Here is a 20,034-nt window from a genome sequence, read left to right on the forward strand (position 1 = left end):
CCATGACACAGTGGTGGGATAGTGACTGGTGAATTTCCAGTAAGTGACAATAGCAGTAAAAACACAAAAGCAAGAGAAAAAGACAGAAACAAATTAATGTAAAAGCGTCAGGGTGGATGCCCTTGGTTGTGTGAATCTGAGGAAACCATCTCCCCTCTCAGTGGCAAGTCTTTGAACTCTCCCCTGCCCCCCTCTATTTTTGGTGATTCAGGATCTCGCATGGCTTCTTTGGTACATAAGGCAGCAGACTCAACCCCCAGCCCATTCAGTTTGCATGTGAGCTCACTGTGCTCACATATGCTGTGGGAAAGCTGGGTAGCATCTGCAGAACTGCCAACTTAAGAGAACCAAAATCATGAGATTGTTAACAAAAATCAGATCGTGTTTTTCAGTTGGTCTTTTCACTTTCTTCGCCTCTACTCTAGTGCCAATGTGTGGGTGACACTTTCAGGGTGAAAAGCCAACATTTAATACACACAAAATTGGTCTCTCTTGCAGGCTGCTCAGATGGAGACTCCACGCACGCACCCTTGAAATAGGGGAACTGCCAGCCACCACCTATTAGTAGGGGCCTACCAATTTTGTGGTGGTGAAAAACATATCAGGGACTGTGAAATGAACCCTTCCCCGAGAAATCTGATCTCACCCTTGCTCCTGGGAGCTCTCCAGCCAGAGGCTCCTAGCTCTGAGGCCCCAGCCGGGCTGGGGAGGAACAGGACTTGTCCTTCCCCTGCACAGCCTGTTTCAGTGAGAGATCAGACCTACCTCCGACTGCCTCCTCCTGAAGCTCTGGAGCTGGGCAGCAGCCCCAGAGGTTCCTGCAGCTGAAGAAGGCTTGTGGAGGTGAGGTCAATCTCCCCCTGCTGATGGAAGCACCACAGCTGGGGGCTCTTGGCTGCGAGTCACCCACCGGGCTTGGAAGGGACAGGGCTTGTCCTTCCCCTGCATGGCTGCTCTGGCGAGGAGGAAGATCAGACCAGCTCAGGGTACCTTTTGGGTTGGGACCCCCAGGGTTACACCACCATGAAATTACATATGTAAACATCTGAAAAGGTGAAATTGACCAATTAAAAAACCCTCTGGCCATGAAACTGATCAAAATGGACTGTGAATTTGGTAGGGGCCTATTATTGTCTTGAGCTGACTCTCTCCCCCACTCCTTTCCCAGCTTGCCCCATAGTCCCCTTCAGTACAATGGAGATGGAACAGGAACAATGAACATCCAAATAACTCAGTGCATTCTTGTTATGGATCAAGTTTTCCAATTATTTTTCAAAAATGACTTAAGTGACCTGCCAAGATCTTTACCTGTAAGAATCTCTTCACACCACGAAGCACCTTGCTACCTGCTGAAAAAACCCTCTCCCCAGCAGTGCTCTCTAGAACTCCCTGCTTGCTGGAGTGACATTTACCAACCTTCAATATTTATTTGTTAAGAAAAAAATCAGTTCTCTCTCACTCAAAGCTTTTTAAAAAGACTTTAAAATCATTCTCTTTTCTTTGTATAATTTTGATCAATGACAGAAATGTATCCATTACCAAGAATTACAATAAACTGTTTATTTGAAAAATTAGATTGCAATGATAATTAAAATTAAAAACATAACATTTATTTAATTGTCCTTTCCTCCTGCTGCTCCAGGTCTTCCCCTCTGTGCCCCACTCAGCTGCAGCACTGCCTGGCTCTGCATCTCTCCATGGCCTGGGGAAGAGCAGCTGGAGTTGGGTTTTAGCTAAAGCAGTGCTTCTCAAACTTTTTTTTTTTTGGTGGACCACTTGAAAATTGCTGAGTCTTGGCAGACCACTTAATGATCTTTCCAAATGCTGTTTGTACCGATACTTAACTGTTGTAAAGCGTTCTGGATAAATGCACTATATTAAAAAAATTAATAATTTTTTGTTCTACAAATAAAAGCACACAATTCATATTTTAATATCAGTACTGTAGTCTTACCTTTCTAATGCAAGGGATGTGCCCTCTCTCCCCCTATCATGGCAGCCCCTGAGCTGGGGCTGGGAAAGGGGAGGGGGGTGTCTCTCCCTGGCAGCTGCAGCCCTGGAGCTGGGGAAAGTTGCCTCTTTCTCTGGCCGCCGCAACCCTGCACATCCCCATACCACCCCCTTCTCACCCCACTGCCCCCTCCCACCTACCTCTTATTCCCCCCAAGGCCACCACTTCACCTACATGTGCGTCTTCTCCAGGGTCCAGGCACCTATTAGTGGAGCCAGGCCCTGTGCCCTCATTCTCTTGTGTGCAGCCACTCAGGCGTGCACCTTAGAGGGAACGATCCGTGGACCCCTGAATGGAGCTCGCGGCCCCCCATGGTTTGAGAACTTCTGAGCTAAAGTGAACTAAGATCACTGTCCTCCTGAGTGAGAACATCCCTGTAGGGTTAGAGACTCTAACATCATCCCTTTGGTTCAGTCACCTTCACTGGTCTGGTGGCCCCCTATAGCCAGGGCCTGGGCCGAGCTGCTCTGCCCCAGGCCGAGCCGTCTATCCAGGGCTGCTTTAGCTGTGGGATCCCTTGGGAGGGCTCCCCTAGCTCGAGTCACTCTGCTCCTAATAACCGGGCTGGTTTGCACTGCAGGGGATAGCTCAGCACCCAGGCAAAGCAAGGGAGCCTGGGGCGGGGCTGAGGGGAAAGGGGGAGAGGCAGGAAAATCCGGGGCGGTCTGCAAACCCGGATCCTGGCCCGTTCTTTAACCATGTTTTGGGGGTGGAGAAATGGTCGGGGGGGGGCTGTGGGGGGCAGGGTCCCGGGCAGGAGCTGGGGTGGAGGTCGGACTGTGGGGCCCCGGGCAGGAGCCGGGCGCAGGGCGCTACAATCCCGCCGGCTGCCGCAGGGGGGCGCCGCGCCCGGCTGGCGGGGCCGAGCTGTGCTGTGCTGTGCGGTGCGGTGCGGGGCGGGGCGGGGCGCAGCTGGTTCCCGGGGGCTGAGCCCTGACGCGGAGCTGAGCGGAGCCGGGTGAGCGCGCGGCGGCGGCGAGGCCCAGGTGAGCCGGGGGTGGCCCGGGCCCTGCAGGTCCGCTGCTGCGGCGGGTCCCTGCCCGGGCTGGGCTGGGGGCTTTGCACGAGGCGGGGGGAGCAGCGCGCCGAGCCTGCACCGGACTAGTGCGGCTCCCGGGGCTCGGCTTGGAGCTCGCCCCTCCGACTGGGCCGGTCCCAGCCTGCAGCCCCGGGGGTGACGAGCAGGGGACTTGCTGGGGGTGGCTCCTTCCTAACCCAGCTAATGCTCCTGTCCCGCCGGGCTCTGCCGGGCTCAGCAGAGCCCAGAGGTTCCTCCGCAGCCCGGAGCCCTTTGGCCCGTCCCCGTCCCCCTGCACGAGCCGGCTGGGGCCTTCTCCCAGCGGGAGAGGAGGGGGCAGTGCAGGCCCGGAGCTGCTGTAACCTCCCCTCCGAGCCCACTCTGTGCCCGGGGGCAGGGGGTGTCCTGCAGCCTGCCGGGTGCTGCTGTCTGGGCTCTGCCTCGGGATGTGCCGAGCAACGCGCGGGGCCGCAGCCTGAGCAGAGGAGAAAGTCTCCGGGTGAGGCAGAAGCTTGTTGTTTCTGGATGTTCCCCTTCGAGCGACTCACCACCTCAGCAGCTGGTTTCTTGGACCTGTATCACGAGGAGGATGAAACCAAGTCCAGAGTCTCCCCTTTGCCCCCCCCCCCCCCCGATCTGCTGCCACAAGCTGGTCTGGTGATTTAACTGTTGGCATTTCCCCATGTAAAACACGCAAATTGCAGTTTTCAGATGGGCACTGCAGCAGGTGCACTCATGCTGCTGGGTGTGAGACCCACAGCCTGTGCTGTGTGGGCCTGTGACATCTCACACACACCCCTAGCCTGTGTGCGGGCACGGAGACCAGGACTGCGATGTCCTGTACAAGCACTGTCTCGGCGTTGTCCGTTCCCAGAGCTGAAGGCACTGGCAGTGATATGAAATAAGGAACAGCTAGGAAGGGGTCATCTCATGCAAGCTGCAGTAGTTAATGTTTGTCAGAGTTTGGGTTGAATTAGCAGTATTTACCGAAGCATCTGCTGAGCAAGAAGGGCTACCAGCCAAGTCAGACAGAGGGTCAGGAGCATATTGGACAAACCCAGTGTATTTTTGAGTTTAGAAAAGGAGCAGATTTTTCTTGTAAGTAGTTAACATCCTTGGGCACTGCTAATCCTGCTGTTGTACAGGGGGGTGCTGGGAAGCCCTCCCTCCTGGCCTGGCTTTAGATTTCTGTAGCATTTTGAACTATAAGCGGATTTCCGTGAGCCAGTTCAGCTGAAACAAGCCGTGGTCTCCTGACTTCTGTCTTATCCACTTCCGAACCCCCACCCCCTTTGTCTTATCCTGTGGGCCTAAAATGACTGGGAATGAGCTGCTGGTTCTGCTTGCTTGAGCAGGGGGTTGGACTAGATGAGCTCCTGTTCACCCTGCAGGGATGAGTGGGGAGATTTGATGCCCTGTGATGTGCTGGGTACTCAGTGGGCACAAACATTAAATCACTTTTACATCAGTGGGTAAGGAGATTACAACATTCCAGCATTTAACCCTGTTCTTGCAGGGCACCAGCAGCTGCCTCATGGCCCAGAGAAATTTGTTGCTTCTTGGCTAACCTGATGTCTTGGGCAGTTGATAGCTCTATGGCAGATAAAGACATCTGTTCTCTGATGATTGCCCAGCCAGTTCCCTCCATCTGACTTCTACCACTGCAAGTGTGGGGGTGGGGGGTGGTTATCTGTGGGGGATAGTTATCCGTGTTTGCACTATCACCAAACCTCTTTGCATAGATTACCCAGAGCAAAGTGGTATCTTGCTGGTCCCTCTGTCCTAGGTGTAACAGAGTAGCGTGATGTTGTGGACTGGCCAGTCCCTCCTCAGTTAATGACTCCTCATAACTATCCAGTAACAGTCCTAAGGGCATGACCTTTGGATGACTTTAAAGAACAGGCTGATTCACTATTCCTAATGGGTTCAGATGATCTGAAAGACAGGCTTATGCCCTACCTACACGCTTACTGCAGTGCTTTGGTACCACAGTCCAGGTGCCTTAGGAACACCATAGACAGTAAACATTTCGAAAGAAGAACAGACTCCTGCTTGATGTACGTGCTCATGCTCTTGACTAAAGCCAGCAGCATGGATGGAGACCGTCAGATCCCCCTAGAGCTCTCCTGGGTATCTACCCGGATAATTGGATGGCCCAGTGAGCAGTGCTTGCATCTGTGTGAGAGTGGGAAGTTTTCCCTAGGGTGTGTGAGGGTCTCAACTATCAATTTCTGCAAAATTTTTAACAACGCAGGTCTAATCTAGCTTCTAGCCATCCGGTTACAAAGAGAAGCACCAAAATGCGACCAGTGCGGCGGTGTTTGTCTGAGTGCACCACTGCCCTGCCTATGCTAGGGCTTTTCCAAAGCAGCAGCAGGTTAACTAAAGTGACAAGACTGGTCAGTTTCAGGCTGCTCTTCAGATCCTCCTGGGCAGCAGTGACATCTACAACTACCATGTCAATTTCACAATGCTTTGGAGGAAAACTTTTGACAAGACAGAGGCAGGCACTGATCTTAGTCCTGGGAAGGACCCAGTAACTGGCTGACGGGCAGAGCGGGGCAGGCAGTCCACTCTTGCAGCAGTCAGAAGGCTCAGGAGTAGGGAGACCGTCAGAATGCGCCTTCATCCTATTGGCATCTAGATGAGGGTGGTAGAGGCTGGTATGAAAAGCAGAGCCCTGCATAGAGTTCCCAGACAGCATCCTTCGCCTTTCCATGCTGTTTTGGCAGGGGCTAGGCCCTTCTCCAAGACAGGCTGCTCTTGGGTTTTGCTGGTGGAGCCCCCATTCCTGTGGAATTTGTATCTCCCTGGCTCGTGGGTTTAAGGCTTGTACACACTACCACTTATGTTGCTCAGGAGTGTGAATAAGACCCCTCCCCCCCGAGGAACGTAAGTTGCACCCTCCTAAGCCTCGGTATGGACACCGTTATGTCAGCGGGAGAGCTGCTCTCACATTGGCGTAGAGCGTCTTCACCAGACGTGCCACAGCCGGGCAGCTACATCAGCCCAGCTATAGCTTCTAGTGTAGCCTAGCCCTCAGGCTCCTGGCTACTAGGCACCTGGTAAAATGTTCAGGTCCTGGTCATAGTCCCTTTGCCTCACATGGATGGTATTGTGGATCTGCAGCCCTCTTGTCCTTGGGGTTTGTGAGGGAGTCCATGATCTTCCCACACAGTATCCTTCCACAAGCACCTTGGGGTGCTGGCACCCAACTTCTCAAGGCTATCCTAACTATTACCCCGGTTAGCGTATGTACCAAATGACTCCATTATTCCCCACTCCCACCCCTGAAGTCCCAAATAAATGGATGATGACATTTATAACATTTCTGTAGGGCCTCCTTCCCAAAGTGATCTACTGTATCTTCTCTCTACAGAGATGCACGTGATGAAGCTGGATTGCTCACCCCAAGGCATGTGGGAATCTAATCCCCAGCTATCTCTGGGGTGGAATGACAGCCACACTCCATACTGGCTTAGGAAAGTGAACAAAGTGAGAATCATAGAACTGGAAGGGACCTCGAGAGGTCATCTAGTCCCATCCCCTGCACTCATGGCAGGACTAAGTATTATCTAGACCAGGGGTAGGCAAACTATGGGCCATGGGGTGTTTTAAGCTGGCCTGTGAGCTCCAGCTGGGGTGCTGTGTCTGGGGCTTGCCCTGCTCTGGAGCTCCAGCTGGGGCGCTGTGTCAGAGGCTCCTGTGTGCTCCAATCCCAATTTTGTGAGCATTCATGGCCCGCCATACAATTCTATTCTCAGATGTCGCCCTCAGGCTAAAAAGTTTGTCCACCCCTGATCTGGACCATCCCTGACAGGTGACTGGAGATTTTTGAGAGCTGGTTAGACAATGGTGGAGATCCCTAGGCAATTTGTTCCAGTTCTTAGCCGCTGACAGGAAGTTTTTCCTAATGTCCAACCTAAACCGCCCTTGCTGCAATTTAAGCCCATTGCTTCTTGTCTCATCCTCAGAGGTTACAAGGAGGAGGGGGAAAAATAGTTCTCCATAACAACATTTTATGTACTTGAAAATTGTTATCATGTCCCCTCTCAGTCGTCTCTTCTCCAGACTAAATAAACCTTTTTTTTCAATCTTCCCTCATAGGTCATGTTTTCTAGACCTTTAATCATTTGTGGTGCTCTTCTCTGGACTTTCTCCAATTTGTCCACATCTTTCCTGAAATGTAGTGCCCAGAACTGGACACAATACTCCAGTTGAGGCCTAATTAGCACAGAAGAATTACTACTTGTGTCTTGTTTGCAGCACTCCTGCTAATACATCCCAGAATGATGTTCGCTTTTTTTGCAACACCGTCACACTGCTGACTCATATTTAGCTTGTGATCCACTATGACCCCCAGATTCCTTTCTGCAGTGCTCCTTCCTAGGCAGTCATTGCCCATTTTGTATGTGTGCAACTGATTGTTCCTGCCTAAGTGAAGTACTTTGCATTTGTCCTTATTGAATTTCATCCTATTGACTTCAAACCATTTCTCCAGTTTATCCCTACATACGTGTGTTGTTTGTTTATGTACATCCTTTGTAATTTGGCCTATTTTCTACTTTTTGTAGGACTCTCTTTTGGAGTTTCAGATCATTGAAGATCTCCTGGTTAAGCCAGAGTGGTCTCTTGCCATGATTCCTATTTTTCTTACGCAGTGGGATAGTTTGCTCTAGTGCCATTAAAAATGTCTTTTTGAAAACCTTCCAACTCCCTTAAACTGTTTTCCCCTTAGAGTTGCTTCCCATGGGATCTTACCTACCAGCTCCCTGAGTTTGCTAACGTCGCCTTCTGGACATCCATTAGCTTTATTGGGCTATTTTCCCTCTTATTCCTTAGAAGCCTTAGAATCATGAACTCTCTCATTTTATGATCACTTTCACCCAAGCTTCCCTCCACTTTCAAATTCTCATCCAATTCCTCCCTATTTGCCAAGTTAAATCTAGAACAGCCTCTCCCCTAGCAGCTTTCTGCCCCTTCTGTTTCCATTTGAAACTGGGACAGAATATGATGTTCTGGGCTGAAATTAACGACGAGGGTCCTGGCCAGTGTCCCTAATGTTGCCCATACAAGTAAATACCATGGGGATCTTTACCTACTCCGAAGGGACAGGATGCTAGATTTAGATCTCCTCTGACCGGTCTCCTGCTGCATACCATCACGTAGTCCCGTGCTGCTGACAAAGGCAGAGCATGACCTGCTAAAATGACCTGCTAAATCAGCCACTCACTGCCAGACCCTGAGCCGCACGAGAGGGAATAAAAAAGAACAGCAGAGTTTTAAAGATGCAGTTTCTGTCTCTGGTGTTGACTTTCATTTGTTTGCAACCTCCCTGCTGGAAAACACAGGCCCGGCCCCTGGTCTCACTAGCCATTGTCAGAACTGGCACATTGCAACAGCATCAGGCTGCTTAGGGAATTGCTTTCCTGGGCACAAATGGGCAACCTTGGTTTGCTAAGCCAGACTTTAAGCCAAAAGGAAATAGGGGAGGAATAGGAAAGAGATGAAATAAGATGGAGAAAGGAAAGGATGGATGGGGGGGGGGCACAGTCTCACATCCCAGGTGGTGGTTGACATTTAGCAAGAGCTGGGGAGTTGACAGTATCACCTGGGCCCCTCTTTTCTGGCCCGATCTGCTCAGGACTTTTCTCAGGATTAGGACGACAAAGGCCGAGCAGTGTTCTGGAGGGTCCCAGAAGACAGTGCGGCTGGCAGCCATGGTGGTAAAACTCATGCCTTCCCCTGCTTTCAGTTAGCAGTTGTTGAGTTTTCTTTTTCTTCATTTTCCCTCAAAAAGTAACTTTTTAATGACCCCCAACGGGAGCAATGGGTGGAATAGTCTCTCCCCTTCTTATGTGGTCACCAATTAGACCTAATTTTCAACCCAATTTTGGTCCATTGATTTCCAGTCCCACATGTCACTTGTTTACCAGGCATGATCTCAGCACAGTCCTTGAGTTACATCAGTAGGTCTTTGTGTTTGGACTAATTCAGACTTTGTCTCACTTTTGTACCTTTTCCCATCAGCATTTTTTGTTATACGTTATTGTGACACTTTATGAACTTTTATAAGAACGGCCAGCCTGGGTCAGACCAAGGGTCCGTCTCGCCCATGTCCTGTCTGCTGACAGTGGCCAGTGCCAGGTGCTCCGGGGGAATGAACAGAACAGGTGGTCACTGAGTGATTCATGCCCTGTCATCCGCTCCCAGCTTCTGACCCCCAGAGGCTTCTCACAGCTGAACTTCCAATTAGGGTAGATGTGTAGGCCCAGTTATTACCACACCCTTGCCTGCAGAAGTCAGGCTTGGTGAAGAGCCAGCTTTCCCCGAGGCTGGAATATCTGCCCTGTTCACTTCCCAGGCCGGCTCCATAGGAGCCTTTCCTGAGGTACTGGGGATAGAGCCGTGGGGGTTTGAGTCCGACCCTCCTGCCTGCTGCCATGGGGCAGAACCAGGCTCTTCTTGCAAACGCGTGTTGAAGTGAAGGGGAAGCCGGGTTGCTTCCCTTCCCTGCTGGTCTCTCATTTGGCTGCTACGGTGCAACAGTCGGGTTAGCTTCACCTCTGCATGCACTGGAGGTAGCATTGGCCCTGGGGGCTGTGGGCAGGCAGGAGCTGGAGCAATCGCAGCATGGGCTGGAATCTGCCTCTGGGGGATGAAGGTCTCACCCCGAAGCGGAGCTGTGGCTGTTTTTGAAGTTAAACTGAGTGAGACACCCGCCAGCAGCATCTCAGATCAACCCCATGCTCTCCAGGGAGCTTTGCAGAGGTGTCGTGGAGTGAGTCCTGTTCAGGACACAGAGCAGGACAGGCCCCCGGCCCTTCCGCACCAGGCATACAGGCCCCTACCACGTGAGCTGAAGGAGGGAGTGGCAGGCTATTTGGATCCCCCAATGGTGCCTGCATCCGGCCCGTGTCTTGTGACCGAGCTATAGCCTTGATGTGGGCTGCTGCTGGAGGGAGATCTGGTCATGTGCCTTGGCTGCGCTTGTGACGCATTTTCAGCCAAACATAAGACAAACCTGAGTGCCGAAGCTTGGATCTGACTGTGTGATGCTTGGATTTAGGCTTGTCCCTTTGTCCCATTTAGATCCCAACATTTTAAGACCAGAAGGAGCTTTAGATAGTCTAGTCCAGGGGTAGGCAACCTATGGCACGGGTGCCGAAGGCGGCACATGAGCTGGTTTTCAGTGGCACTCACACTGCCTGGGTCCTGGCCTCCAGTCCAGGGGGCTCTGCATTTTAATTTAAATTAAGCTTCTTAAACATTTTAAAAACCTTATTTTCTTTACATACAACAATAGTTTAGTTATGTATTATAGACTTATAGAAAGAGGCCTTCTGAAAACATTAAAATGTATGACTGGCATGTGAAACCTTAAATCAGAGTGAATAAATGAAGACTCAGCACAGCACTTCTGAAAGGTTGCTGACCCCTCGCCTAGTCTGACTTCCTGTATAACGCAGGGCAGAGGGTCCCCCAGTGGTGCCTGCATCCGGCCTGTGTCTTGTGACCGAGCTAGAGCCAGTCTCCGAGAAGGGCCCGTGGAGAGAGGCAGGGTGGTGAAGTCAGAGGGCAGACATGGCCCTAATCCTCCCCAAAGCCCTCGTGTTCTAGTTCGAGGTTTGGGGAGGTTTAGAGGGTGGTGATGGAAGCTGTCTGCCAGCGCTAGCCCGGGGAGGGAGGGGGGATCATGCTGCTGCTCAGAATTCAGGGAAGGTTCTGATACCCCCAGAAAGCCCCGTGTAGCTCCCAGTGTTAACCCTCCTGTCTGGTGGCCGTTGTCCAGGACGCTACCCCCTGGAGGCCATTTCATGTCCCGGTGTCTTTGAGCTGTGTGGCCTCAGACCCCAGGCGGTGGGTCTGGTCTCTGCCTCATTGCATGTGCTCTGCTCAGGGCTGCTTTCCCAGCTCTTCCCCCAGCATTGCTCTGCTCTGCATCATGCTGCCTGTGGCAGTGCCTCTCTGCTCCTCCTGTGCTGGGTGCCCTGCCTTGCACCACTCCGCCCACGTTCCCAGGCAGTCCCGGTAACAGGACTGTATCTTCCCTCTGCAGAGATGCACACGGTGGAGCTGGATTGCTCACTGCAAAGCTTGTGGGAATCTGGTATCTGCTCAAACCCCATCTCTTCTCTCCTCCCCCCTCCCTCCGGACACCATGCTCCTGCTTCACATGCGTTACTTCATTGTCATAGCTCTGCCTGGCCAAACGCACCCACCTGGCCAGCTCTGTTTGCCTGGGCTACGAGTTGCAGGTGACCTCCTCTGCAAGTGATGGGCCGGCATTTCCCATGCAGCAGAGCCTAGTTACAAACTGTCCTTGACAAGGCCTAAATACAGACATGACGATAGCACCCTGCTCCTCTTTCTCCCTTGCAAGCCTCCCCACATCCCTGTTTGGGGCCACCTGCTCCAGGCCTGGTTCTTTTTCTGAGCGAAGACCTTTGAGCAGCTGCTCAGTCTGGCCTTTCCAGGGTCTTTGCCCCCTCTTGTGTCTCTGGCTCCTCCAGCCTTTTCCGGCCAAGGGCCGAATTCTTAAACCCCCGTTGCACCATCATTCTCCAAAGCTGCCTGTGCTGAGCTGGTGCCTCCCATATCGCCTCCCTTACGAGGCAGAACTGGAGTGCAACGGAGCTGCTGGTTCCAGGCTCCCCTACTATCCTCCCACCCTCTGTGAGCGAGTTGATCTGCCAGGGCTGCTTTCTGCATCAGCAAGCTGTAACCTGGTAACTGTCTGGCTGCCCGCTGTGAGAGCTCCTCTCCTGGTGACTTCCCATGCAGCACAACTCTTTGGGGATTGGCTTGTCAGGTCCTTTCTTGGAGCTCTTCATGGCCATTTGGTGCTTTGCTGCTGTATTTGTGTTGGGGGCGTGCCCGCAGGCCCACCCCGGGCTCGGAGCTGGCAGGCTAGGCTGTAACTGAGCTGGGTCGGCAGGTGCTAATGTACAATAGCTTTGTCTGGGCTAGAATTCTAGAAGAGATGACAACCCAGCACCACAACTCTAACCCATAGTCCAGACAAAGCTGTGGGTGACAGATGATGTGTGGAGCACAAGGTGATCATGAGACTGCCATAGACTAGAACTCAACTCCGTGAACGCAGCTCTGAGCAAATAGGGGCTAGTTGGCTCCTGCTCGCCCTTATGCGGAGGCTTAATCTGAGTATGGGGAAAGCTCTGGGATTGCTGCTCAAAGAAGGGGTCTGGGCCATTTGTTGGACTGGACCAAGCGTTTGGTGTAGGACACGATCCTGCGTGGGCCTGGCATGGCCATGCTGACTGGATCAGGCTTTTCTAACTTTTATTTCAGAAACAAAATCTCTATCCCAAGCAGAGTTTCAGCCCTGAAAATGAAATCCTGGAGGTCCGCAGGGGACTGCACAGTTGCTGTTGATCTTACGAGGAATGCTCTTGGATACTATCCTGATGAGTGGGAGGGTACAGATAGATTCCACTGTCAGTGCCTGGTCTCTGGTTTTCACATCTGCTTCTTTCTTTTACTGGCTGGATTCCAGCTTCTCTAACAGAAACCCAGTCTCTTTGCTCCTGGCACTTCCCTAAGGCTCTGTTTTGCTCTGGGTGCTGGAGTCTAGTGTTGTCAGATGTGTTCTCAGATGCTACCGGTGTGGTGCTCTGCTCTCTCCTTGTTGGTATCACTCAGCTGCATGCATATGTGTTCCCTCTTGTGCTGCCCCAGCTCTGCGCAGATAGCTGACACAGCAGACCCGAAGAGAACCCCCAGTGACCACAGAGTCTAGTAAGGTACGAAGGCACGTCGGCCAGGTTTATTGCCGTATTGGATACAATAATAGTTCTCTGTAGGTTTCTTAGCCTAACTCAGGGCATACTATGAATATGTACCCACGGTCAATGGACTCGGCTCAGTCAGTGGCGGGACTTTCCACTGCCCCTCCGGCCGGACAAAGACATCACCCCAAGGATGCATTCTTATACACAGGTACAAACAAGTTACACATCACTCCTGACGTATTGAGGTACAACCCTTCTACATAGCAAGGTACAACCCCTCTACGTAGTAAGGTGCCGCCTCTCACCTTGTACATGTTGGTTCGATCAAAACAACTCTATCCATTATATTACCCTTTTGCCCCTGTCATTGGGATGGGTCAGTCTGTTCCTTGTTATCTGTGTGGAATGTACCAGTATGTGAATGTTCTGATCTCTAGTGTTCAGTACCTTTTAGGTACGTATCTTCTTGCAGCATCAGCCCTTTCCTTGCAGCTTCTGTGAGCGGGGCCTGCCTCTGGCTCACTGCTTCACTTTGCTTTATGTTAGCAAAGTCTTGGCCATTATTTTAGTTCAGGCCTCATACTAGGCCTCTGATACCAACGTTTACATCTTAGGGCCTCCTCTTACTACATTCCCCACTTTTTGTCTTTTTATGGGGAGGATGTTTACCCATCGTCCTGGAAAAGCATAATGCATGGACTAAAGATAACCCAGTGGGCTAAACACTGTTATGTGATTACCTTATTTTACCATCCATACACTCATGCCCCATCTGTCTTTTTAGTCTGCACATTCCCTCATACGACTGTTAGGCAGATTTTATTATTCAATTATTTTTTAGTCCCTTCTGGTGGGCCTGGGAATGTTAGGCCCGGGACCATGACTGAGGAATGTAGTATTATGATTGAGTCTTAAAGGCACTCCCAAATAATTAATATGAATTATATGGATATTGCATATATATTTGTAGTGTGTATGGGCCTATATGCATAGTATGTATGTGTACATATGACACCAACTTATATCCAAGTGTAACCATGTTTTTCCAGGCTGCTGGTGTACTCTGGCCCTTTTACTTTGGTGACACAGATAGAAACACACTTTCATTAGGGCAATTCCATTAGTAGTAGTAGGCTGAGTATTTTGAAATACTGGGATAGGGGTTGTGATAGTGTGTCCCACAGTGCTATGTATATGAGAAGTAAAACAGAAATGTGGAGTAGTGACACTACCACTGAGGCCTTTATATATAAATATATTGTAATTAGTTACTACACAGCACTGTCCATTCATGTTATAGGTTACCCTTGCTGCTGGTCGTCACCCTTAGCTAAGCTTTACTGGGCAGGAAACAGAAGTGGGTAGCTTCTCTGTTCCATTGGTTGAACTGCTCTGTGATACACCAGTGGTTGATGTAGATCCAGTTGTTTCTTATGGATGCTGTCTTCCAGATAACCTACTGAATGGACAGTAACCAATTTATCAAATATTGCTGTGTCGGGATTTAATATTGGTACCCAGACACTGAACAAGATTGTTTTGAATAACATGTGCCTCAGTTAGGATGCAGTGTTACTGACCCAAATTACGACTGGTACTAACAGGCAATTTGTTTACCAATTTTTAGTTACTATGTAACTTAATTTCTTTACCAATTTGTTTTTTCCTTGCCTTCATGGTGTTTGCTGCCATTCGTTTGTTGATTTTTACCTGTGGATTGGTTAAACAGTTTAGCAAGGTTATACACATTGTACATATCATACAGCAATAATACAATACAGCAATAATACAGCAGTACAGTGATGATACAGTAGTAGAGTAAGAATACAGTTATTTTTACACAGTAACCAAGTTGAAATTAAATGACAGTTTTTCTGGTCCAGCTAGTGATTTTTGTCTGATTGTTAACTTAGTTGTCCATATATGGTAGGTAGAGGTGTATTTGAACAGTCTCTTATTTATAAAGCATTTTTCTTTTCTTGATGCTTGGAGGTTTCTTCACTGTATACAGTTATTATCTGGTGTCTTCAGGGTGTGATATTTTCTGGCATCTTTGGTCTGTGAGATGCAACTTAAAACAACGTTTGTTAGTTAACATAGTAAAGTTTTTTGTTTGTTTGTTTTCAGTAACACAAACTTAATACACAGTTTTAACTTAGTTTGTTTACACTGTAATAAGAACAATGTAATAGGGACCGAGCCTTTTATAACATAAGCTATACTTTTGCAATTGTTGTCTAGACATTCATTTTCATTTGGGGTGCATTACTAATATTTTATACTAAATGTAATGCTTAACAGCTAAAATAAATGCTCACAATCTTTCATGAGAAGGGGTATTGCTTTTCCTTGCTGAATACTTTGTTTTTATTAACATAACTTCAACAAGCTTTTTAGAGTTAGAGTTAATTTGCTTGTGATACCAATTTCACTTTTGTTAACTGTTTAGAAGCACAAACTTTAACAACCATTGCTTCCAATTAACATAACATAACAAAAGAAAAACATATAAAATTAAACCAACTATAGAATTAAACCAAAATAAATTTTAAATACAGATACTTGCAAATACTTTGAGGGTCTTTGAGGGTATACTTTCAAAATGCTTTGCCATGTTTGGGAGCCAAAGGTGGAAACCTGTTGAAAACGTGGGAACCTGTTGAAATTGTTTGGTTAGCTTTATGCATAAATTGTTATTTTAAAACATATTGGCTATGACATTCTTATAACTATAGCCCAAACAAGAAACTGACATTTTGTTAATATTATTTTTACCTTAATGTTGAGGTTTCCCTTCACATTTTTTCTTTGAATAACAATTTAAAAAAAAAATTAAAAAACAAAACTGTGATTGATAAAAGAAAATTATTTTTGTTTGCAATTGCATTATTTGTTGAGGCAGAAATATATGTACATATATTTGTAACTGAACCTTTTTGAACTTTGCACAAAAAATTGGTGTTAATAATACTATGATTATACCCCAACCATGATTTTAAAATAGTGTGGTACCACATTTTATATATATATATTTTTTTTAAAGGGTGTAAAATTGACTTTTGTTGCAACAACAAAAAAATGTAGTAAGAGGAGGCCCTAAGATATAAACTTTGGTATCAGAGGCCTCCTCTTACTACAGCTAGCAAAGATCACTTGGCCTGGCAGCACAAGGCCCTTTGTGCACAGCTGCCCTCTGCGGCTGTGCAGGGAGGTGGAGGATTGAGGGGGCTCGGGCAAGTCCCCCCGGAGCTTGAGGGGCTGGCTTGTGCACAGCTGGATGCTGGCAGCCTCATTCTTGCTGTATCTCGGGGTTCTCTCAGGGCCGAGGGTTGTGAGGGACGTAGCCTCTCCCTAGAGCAGTGTGGCTCAATGTCCTTCACTGTGTTAATGGATGTGGAGGGGGGGGTTCCCACTGTAGTAGTGACGAGAGGAGAGGGGATGTGGTGTCTGCCTGACCCATTGCAGCTCACCAGCGCTGGCAGCTTTGGAGCCTGCCTGTTGGATAGCTGTTCAGAGCTGGCAGCTGCCTCCACCTCCACGCTGAGCAAACCAGTGGTCGTTGTCCAGGCGTCCTGTGTGTGGCAGTCACTGCACTGCAGCCTGCCTCTCCTGGCTCCTTCGGGGACCCCCGCCAGTGACTCCCCATTCTGAGCCTCCTCTTCTTCTCACGGGAATAGCTGGGCTGCAGTATCCACGTATCCGCTTGAGGGGTGCCTCTGCTTTTCCTCCCTAATGCAAATGCAGCCTTTGCAGAAGGGTCTGTCACTAATAACCCCGCTGGGATGGGCAGTGTCCAGCCCTGAGCTCAGGCCAGGAAGCACCGCGAGGCCAAGGGCCAGTGACCGTGGGACAGTTGGACGGCATGGCTGGTAGAGAACCTTGGGAAGGGGATTCCCAAGGAGGTTGCTGTCTAGCTGTAGTGGCTTGCCAGATATCGGATCATAATGCTGCCGATTGGATCCTCATGGTCTTTACTTCCTCCTTCAGTCATCACTTGATGTTGTCAGCCACGCTCTCAAGAACATGTAGAGCTAGACGTGACTGCGTTCTGCCTCCTGTAGCTCTAGCTGTCTGGGGCAGATCAGCTGCCGAAGTCCTGTTGTGATTGCTGTAGGAGAGAAGCCACGTGGCCATGGGGAGAATGTGATCTGCACGACCTAAATCTCCGTACTAACCAGAGATGAAAGCATTTGGTGGGATGGTGTGCGGATATCTCTGGAGCAGTACATGGGTCTTGGTCCTGCGCGCAGGCAGTTCAGTTCCTGTTTGTCTCTGTTACCTGGGACTGGGTACAGAAACTAACATCACTGGTGCATGAGTGGTGCTGGTCTGGGGAGATGTTCTCACAGCATCAGCAGTCCCTGAAGGGTTAAGTATGTTTGGGCTAGACAATTACAGCTGGATTCTTTGACCCAGATTCTCCAGACTCAGACGGGCTTTGTAAGGCACCTTTTATGTGGGAGGTGCCCCCAAGTGCTAGCTGCAGAGTTCCAGGCGTGGGGACAGGGTGTGGTGTTGCTGTGGCAGCCAGCCAGGCGTGGTTGGTGGTGACAGATATAGATGAATTGAATAATTTGCCTTTTCACCCATAGATCTTTGAGTGCTTTGCAGAGGTGGGTGAGTATCATCCACGTTTTACAGATGGGAAACTGAGGCATGGAGTCTTCCTAGAACCCAAGTCCCCTGGCTCCCAGCCCAGTGCCCTGTCCACATGGCAAATCACAGGAAAGCTTGGCTTGGGTATCAGTTGCTATCAACTGAACTGTGGAATCGTCTCCCGAGGGAAGCAGTGGAAGCCCCTTGCTTAGCCATGCTCTTGTGTTCCCACGGGGCACAGCCTGTCAGAGGCTGCCTGGAGCAGGGCTTGAGGCAGTAGCTTCAGTGACTCTCCCTGGGATGCAGCCTCTAAATTGCTGTTTCGCCATGTGTTTTTCAGGCTCTCCCGTTGCTGAGATTCCAGGATGCAGGCACAGTCTCTGCTCCACAGCGGCTATTTCCACCCTGTGCTGCGCTCCTGGCAGGCCTCAGCCACGGCCTTCGATGCCTCTAACTTCATCTACCCCATCTTTGTCACGTAAGTGAGGGCTGGAGCCTGTGCTCCCAGCTGAGGAAGCGAGAGGAAATCTCTCCGGGAATGTGCAGACAGAGCTCCGTGGAGCAGCTTCCTTGCTTCAGAGGAGATCACGCAAAGGGGCAGCGGCTCCCAGCTGGTGTGCAGCCCCTGAGTCTGCAGGCCACCTGCCTCGGGACGTGGGAGCTGCCATCCTGAGCAGAGCCATGGTCCCTCTACAGCAGCGTCCTGCCTTTGGCAGAGTGTGCAGTGCTGTCCTAGCTGGGTGGGGAAGGGCAGGGCAGCTTCCTGCCCTACTGCTCTGAATTCCCATCGGAGCGGAAGTGGCCATGGGCATGTCACCCCGTAGTAACCTCTGTACGTCGAGGGGAAGCTGCTCACTGCAACCTTTCCCTGGATCTGAACCAGCTTGTGTCTGTGACCAGCCTGGTGCCTCCCTGGGGTGCTTTGCTAATCCTCCCAGAAATGCCAGGGCTGCTGGGCTGAGGTGTCCATCCTGGGGTGGTGGAGCCAGTCTGCGTGTGCTCCTCAGCTGGGGCGGTTTCTGATGTGGCCTATGGGATGCTGGCAGGCTTAGAGCTGTACATCCCCTCCTGAGCGGGCTGTGTTTGAATGAGGCCGTGAGCCCTGTGGAATCTGGTGTGACAAAGTGGGGATTTTCCCTTGTTATGTTGTATGTGAGTCTTACCGTTCTGCATGAATGCTGTGTGTGCCTCAGTTTCCCTGTGTATTGCACCAGTGTCTAGGTGGTGGGAATAAGGGTGTGTGACTTTTGCGGAGGTTGCTCCAGGTGCCTGCACAGATGCTGCGCAGGGTGAGAACCAGATCCCTGGCTCTGGGCTCCACTCCCCACAAGATGGACTTTGCTGAAAGTCTCTGATTTCTGTGCTAACAAGTTCTGTCCTACGCTAAGTTCCTGTCAACTAATAAATCTTCTGTTTTACCGGCTGGCTGAGAGTCAGGGTGCAGGGCCCTCTGGCTTCCCGCAGCGAGTCCTCATCTGGTGCAGCCATGGCAGGGTGCGTGGTCCGTGTACAAGTGAAGTGCCGCCCAAATAGATCCGGCTGCAGCCTTTAGGAGCCCACGCCATGGCCTGACGTTCCTTCTCTATGGCCGCATAGCTGAATGCTCTGAGGTCAGACCCAGGAAGATCGAAGCTGTGTGAGCTTCTTGCCCTGCAGACAGTCTGCTCAGAGAGAGGAGGCTCCCCAGAGTCCTGACTGGCTTCGTAGGGAGCAGTTCCAGAGCATCGCCCAGGGACTCCATGACATCTGGTCTCTTGAATGGTTCACCAGGCTGTGAACTTGCTTCATTCTGAGCCCCTCCCTGCATGGCACCTGCCACAGCTTCTGGGGCTCAGGGGAAGCCTGGCCTGGTTGCTCTCAGGGCTGGGCTCTCCTCGGCGTGACATTTTCTGCCTGTGGTGGGAAGACCCCATGCAGATGATCCTCTGTAGCCAGCACTGGAGGCAGAACTGGCCAACCGCTGGTCTGTGCCCGCTGTGGTGACTTTGAGGGTGGCACTTTGGACGAAGCTTGCTGCCCCCTCCCAGCCACAAGGGAAATGCAGTGTGTGCAGCCACCTAAAGGAGAGACGGGGCGGGGCTTCCCCCTCTCTTCTCCTCGGCTGGTCCCCCCAAGAGCGGCATGGGACCCTGTGGATCAGGTTCAGAAAGTTGAGACCTTAACCCCTAGTGAGCCGGAGAGCTCCCTTTGTAATCTGCCTTGGCCCTGCTGCTGCATGGCCTTGTTCTGCTCTCTGGTGAGCTCTCAGTGGCTCTGCACTGCAGCGTCGAGGTCTAAGCTGTTTGACCCCCAGACGGACGACGTTTTGGCTCATTGCAGAGCTCCTGCTCTGGGACTTGAGAGGCAAGGGGGTGGGATGCCTGTTCCTGCTGCTCATGGGGCTCAGAGGCTGTGTTTCTAGGGACTGAGCAGCTGGTGCAGGGAATGAGCCCGATCTCTGGCTCACTCGCTCGGCTGCCCGGCTTTACACACAGCCGACGTGTCCGGTCACGGAGCTCTCCCTGCTCGCAGCCTCACTTCGTGGGGAGCCGAACTCTCACTGGCTGTTTGTCCTGTTTGACTCCCCAGTGACAGCCCCGATGCGGTGGAGCCCATTGCCAGCCTCCCTGGACAGGCCAGGTAGGAGTCTGCGGAGATCGTTGTGCTAGCAGTGCTCT

At 50.7% G+C, this 20,034-nt stretch overlaps 1 protein-coding gene across 1 annotated transcript in view; it reads left to right on the forward strand.

The window, feature by feature from the left end:
* Window positions 1–2,893: 2,893 nt before the first annotated feature.
* Window positions 2,894–20,034, forward strand: part of ALAD (aminolevulinate dehydratase) — a 34,107-nt gene continuing 16,966 nt past the window's right edge. The window contains exons 1-3 of the mRNA XM_050926412.1: window positions 2,894–2,997; window positions 17,718–17,855; window positions 19,946–19,996. Of these exons, the coding sequence (XP_050782369.1) occupies window positions 17,743–17,855; window positions 19,946–19,996 (164 nt within the window). The 5' untranslated portion in view covers window positions 2,894–2,997; window positions 17,718–17,742. The remainder of the gene's footprint in view (window positions 2,998–17,717; window positions 17,856–19,945; window positions 19,997–20,034) is intronic.

Source organism: Gopherus flavomarginatus, chromosome 17 (assembly GCF_025201925.1).
Source record: "Gopherus flavomarginatus isolate rGopFla2 chromosome 17, rGopFla2.mat.asm, whole genome shotgun sequence".
Lineage (NCBI taxonomy): Eukaryota > Metazoa > Chordata > Testudines > Testudinidae > Gopherus > Gopherus flavomarginatus.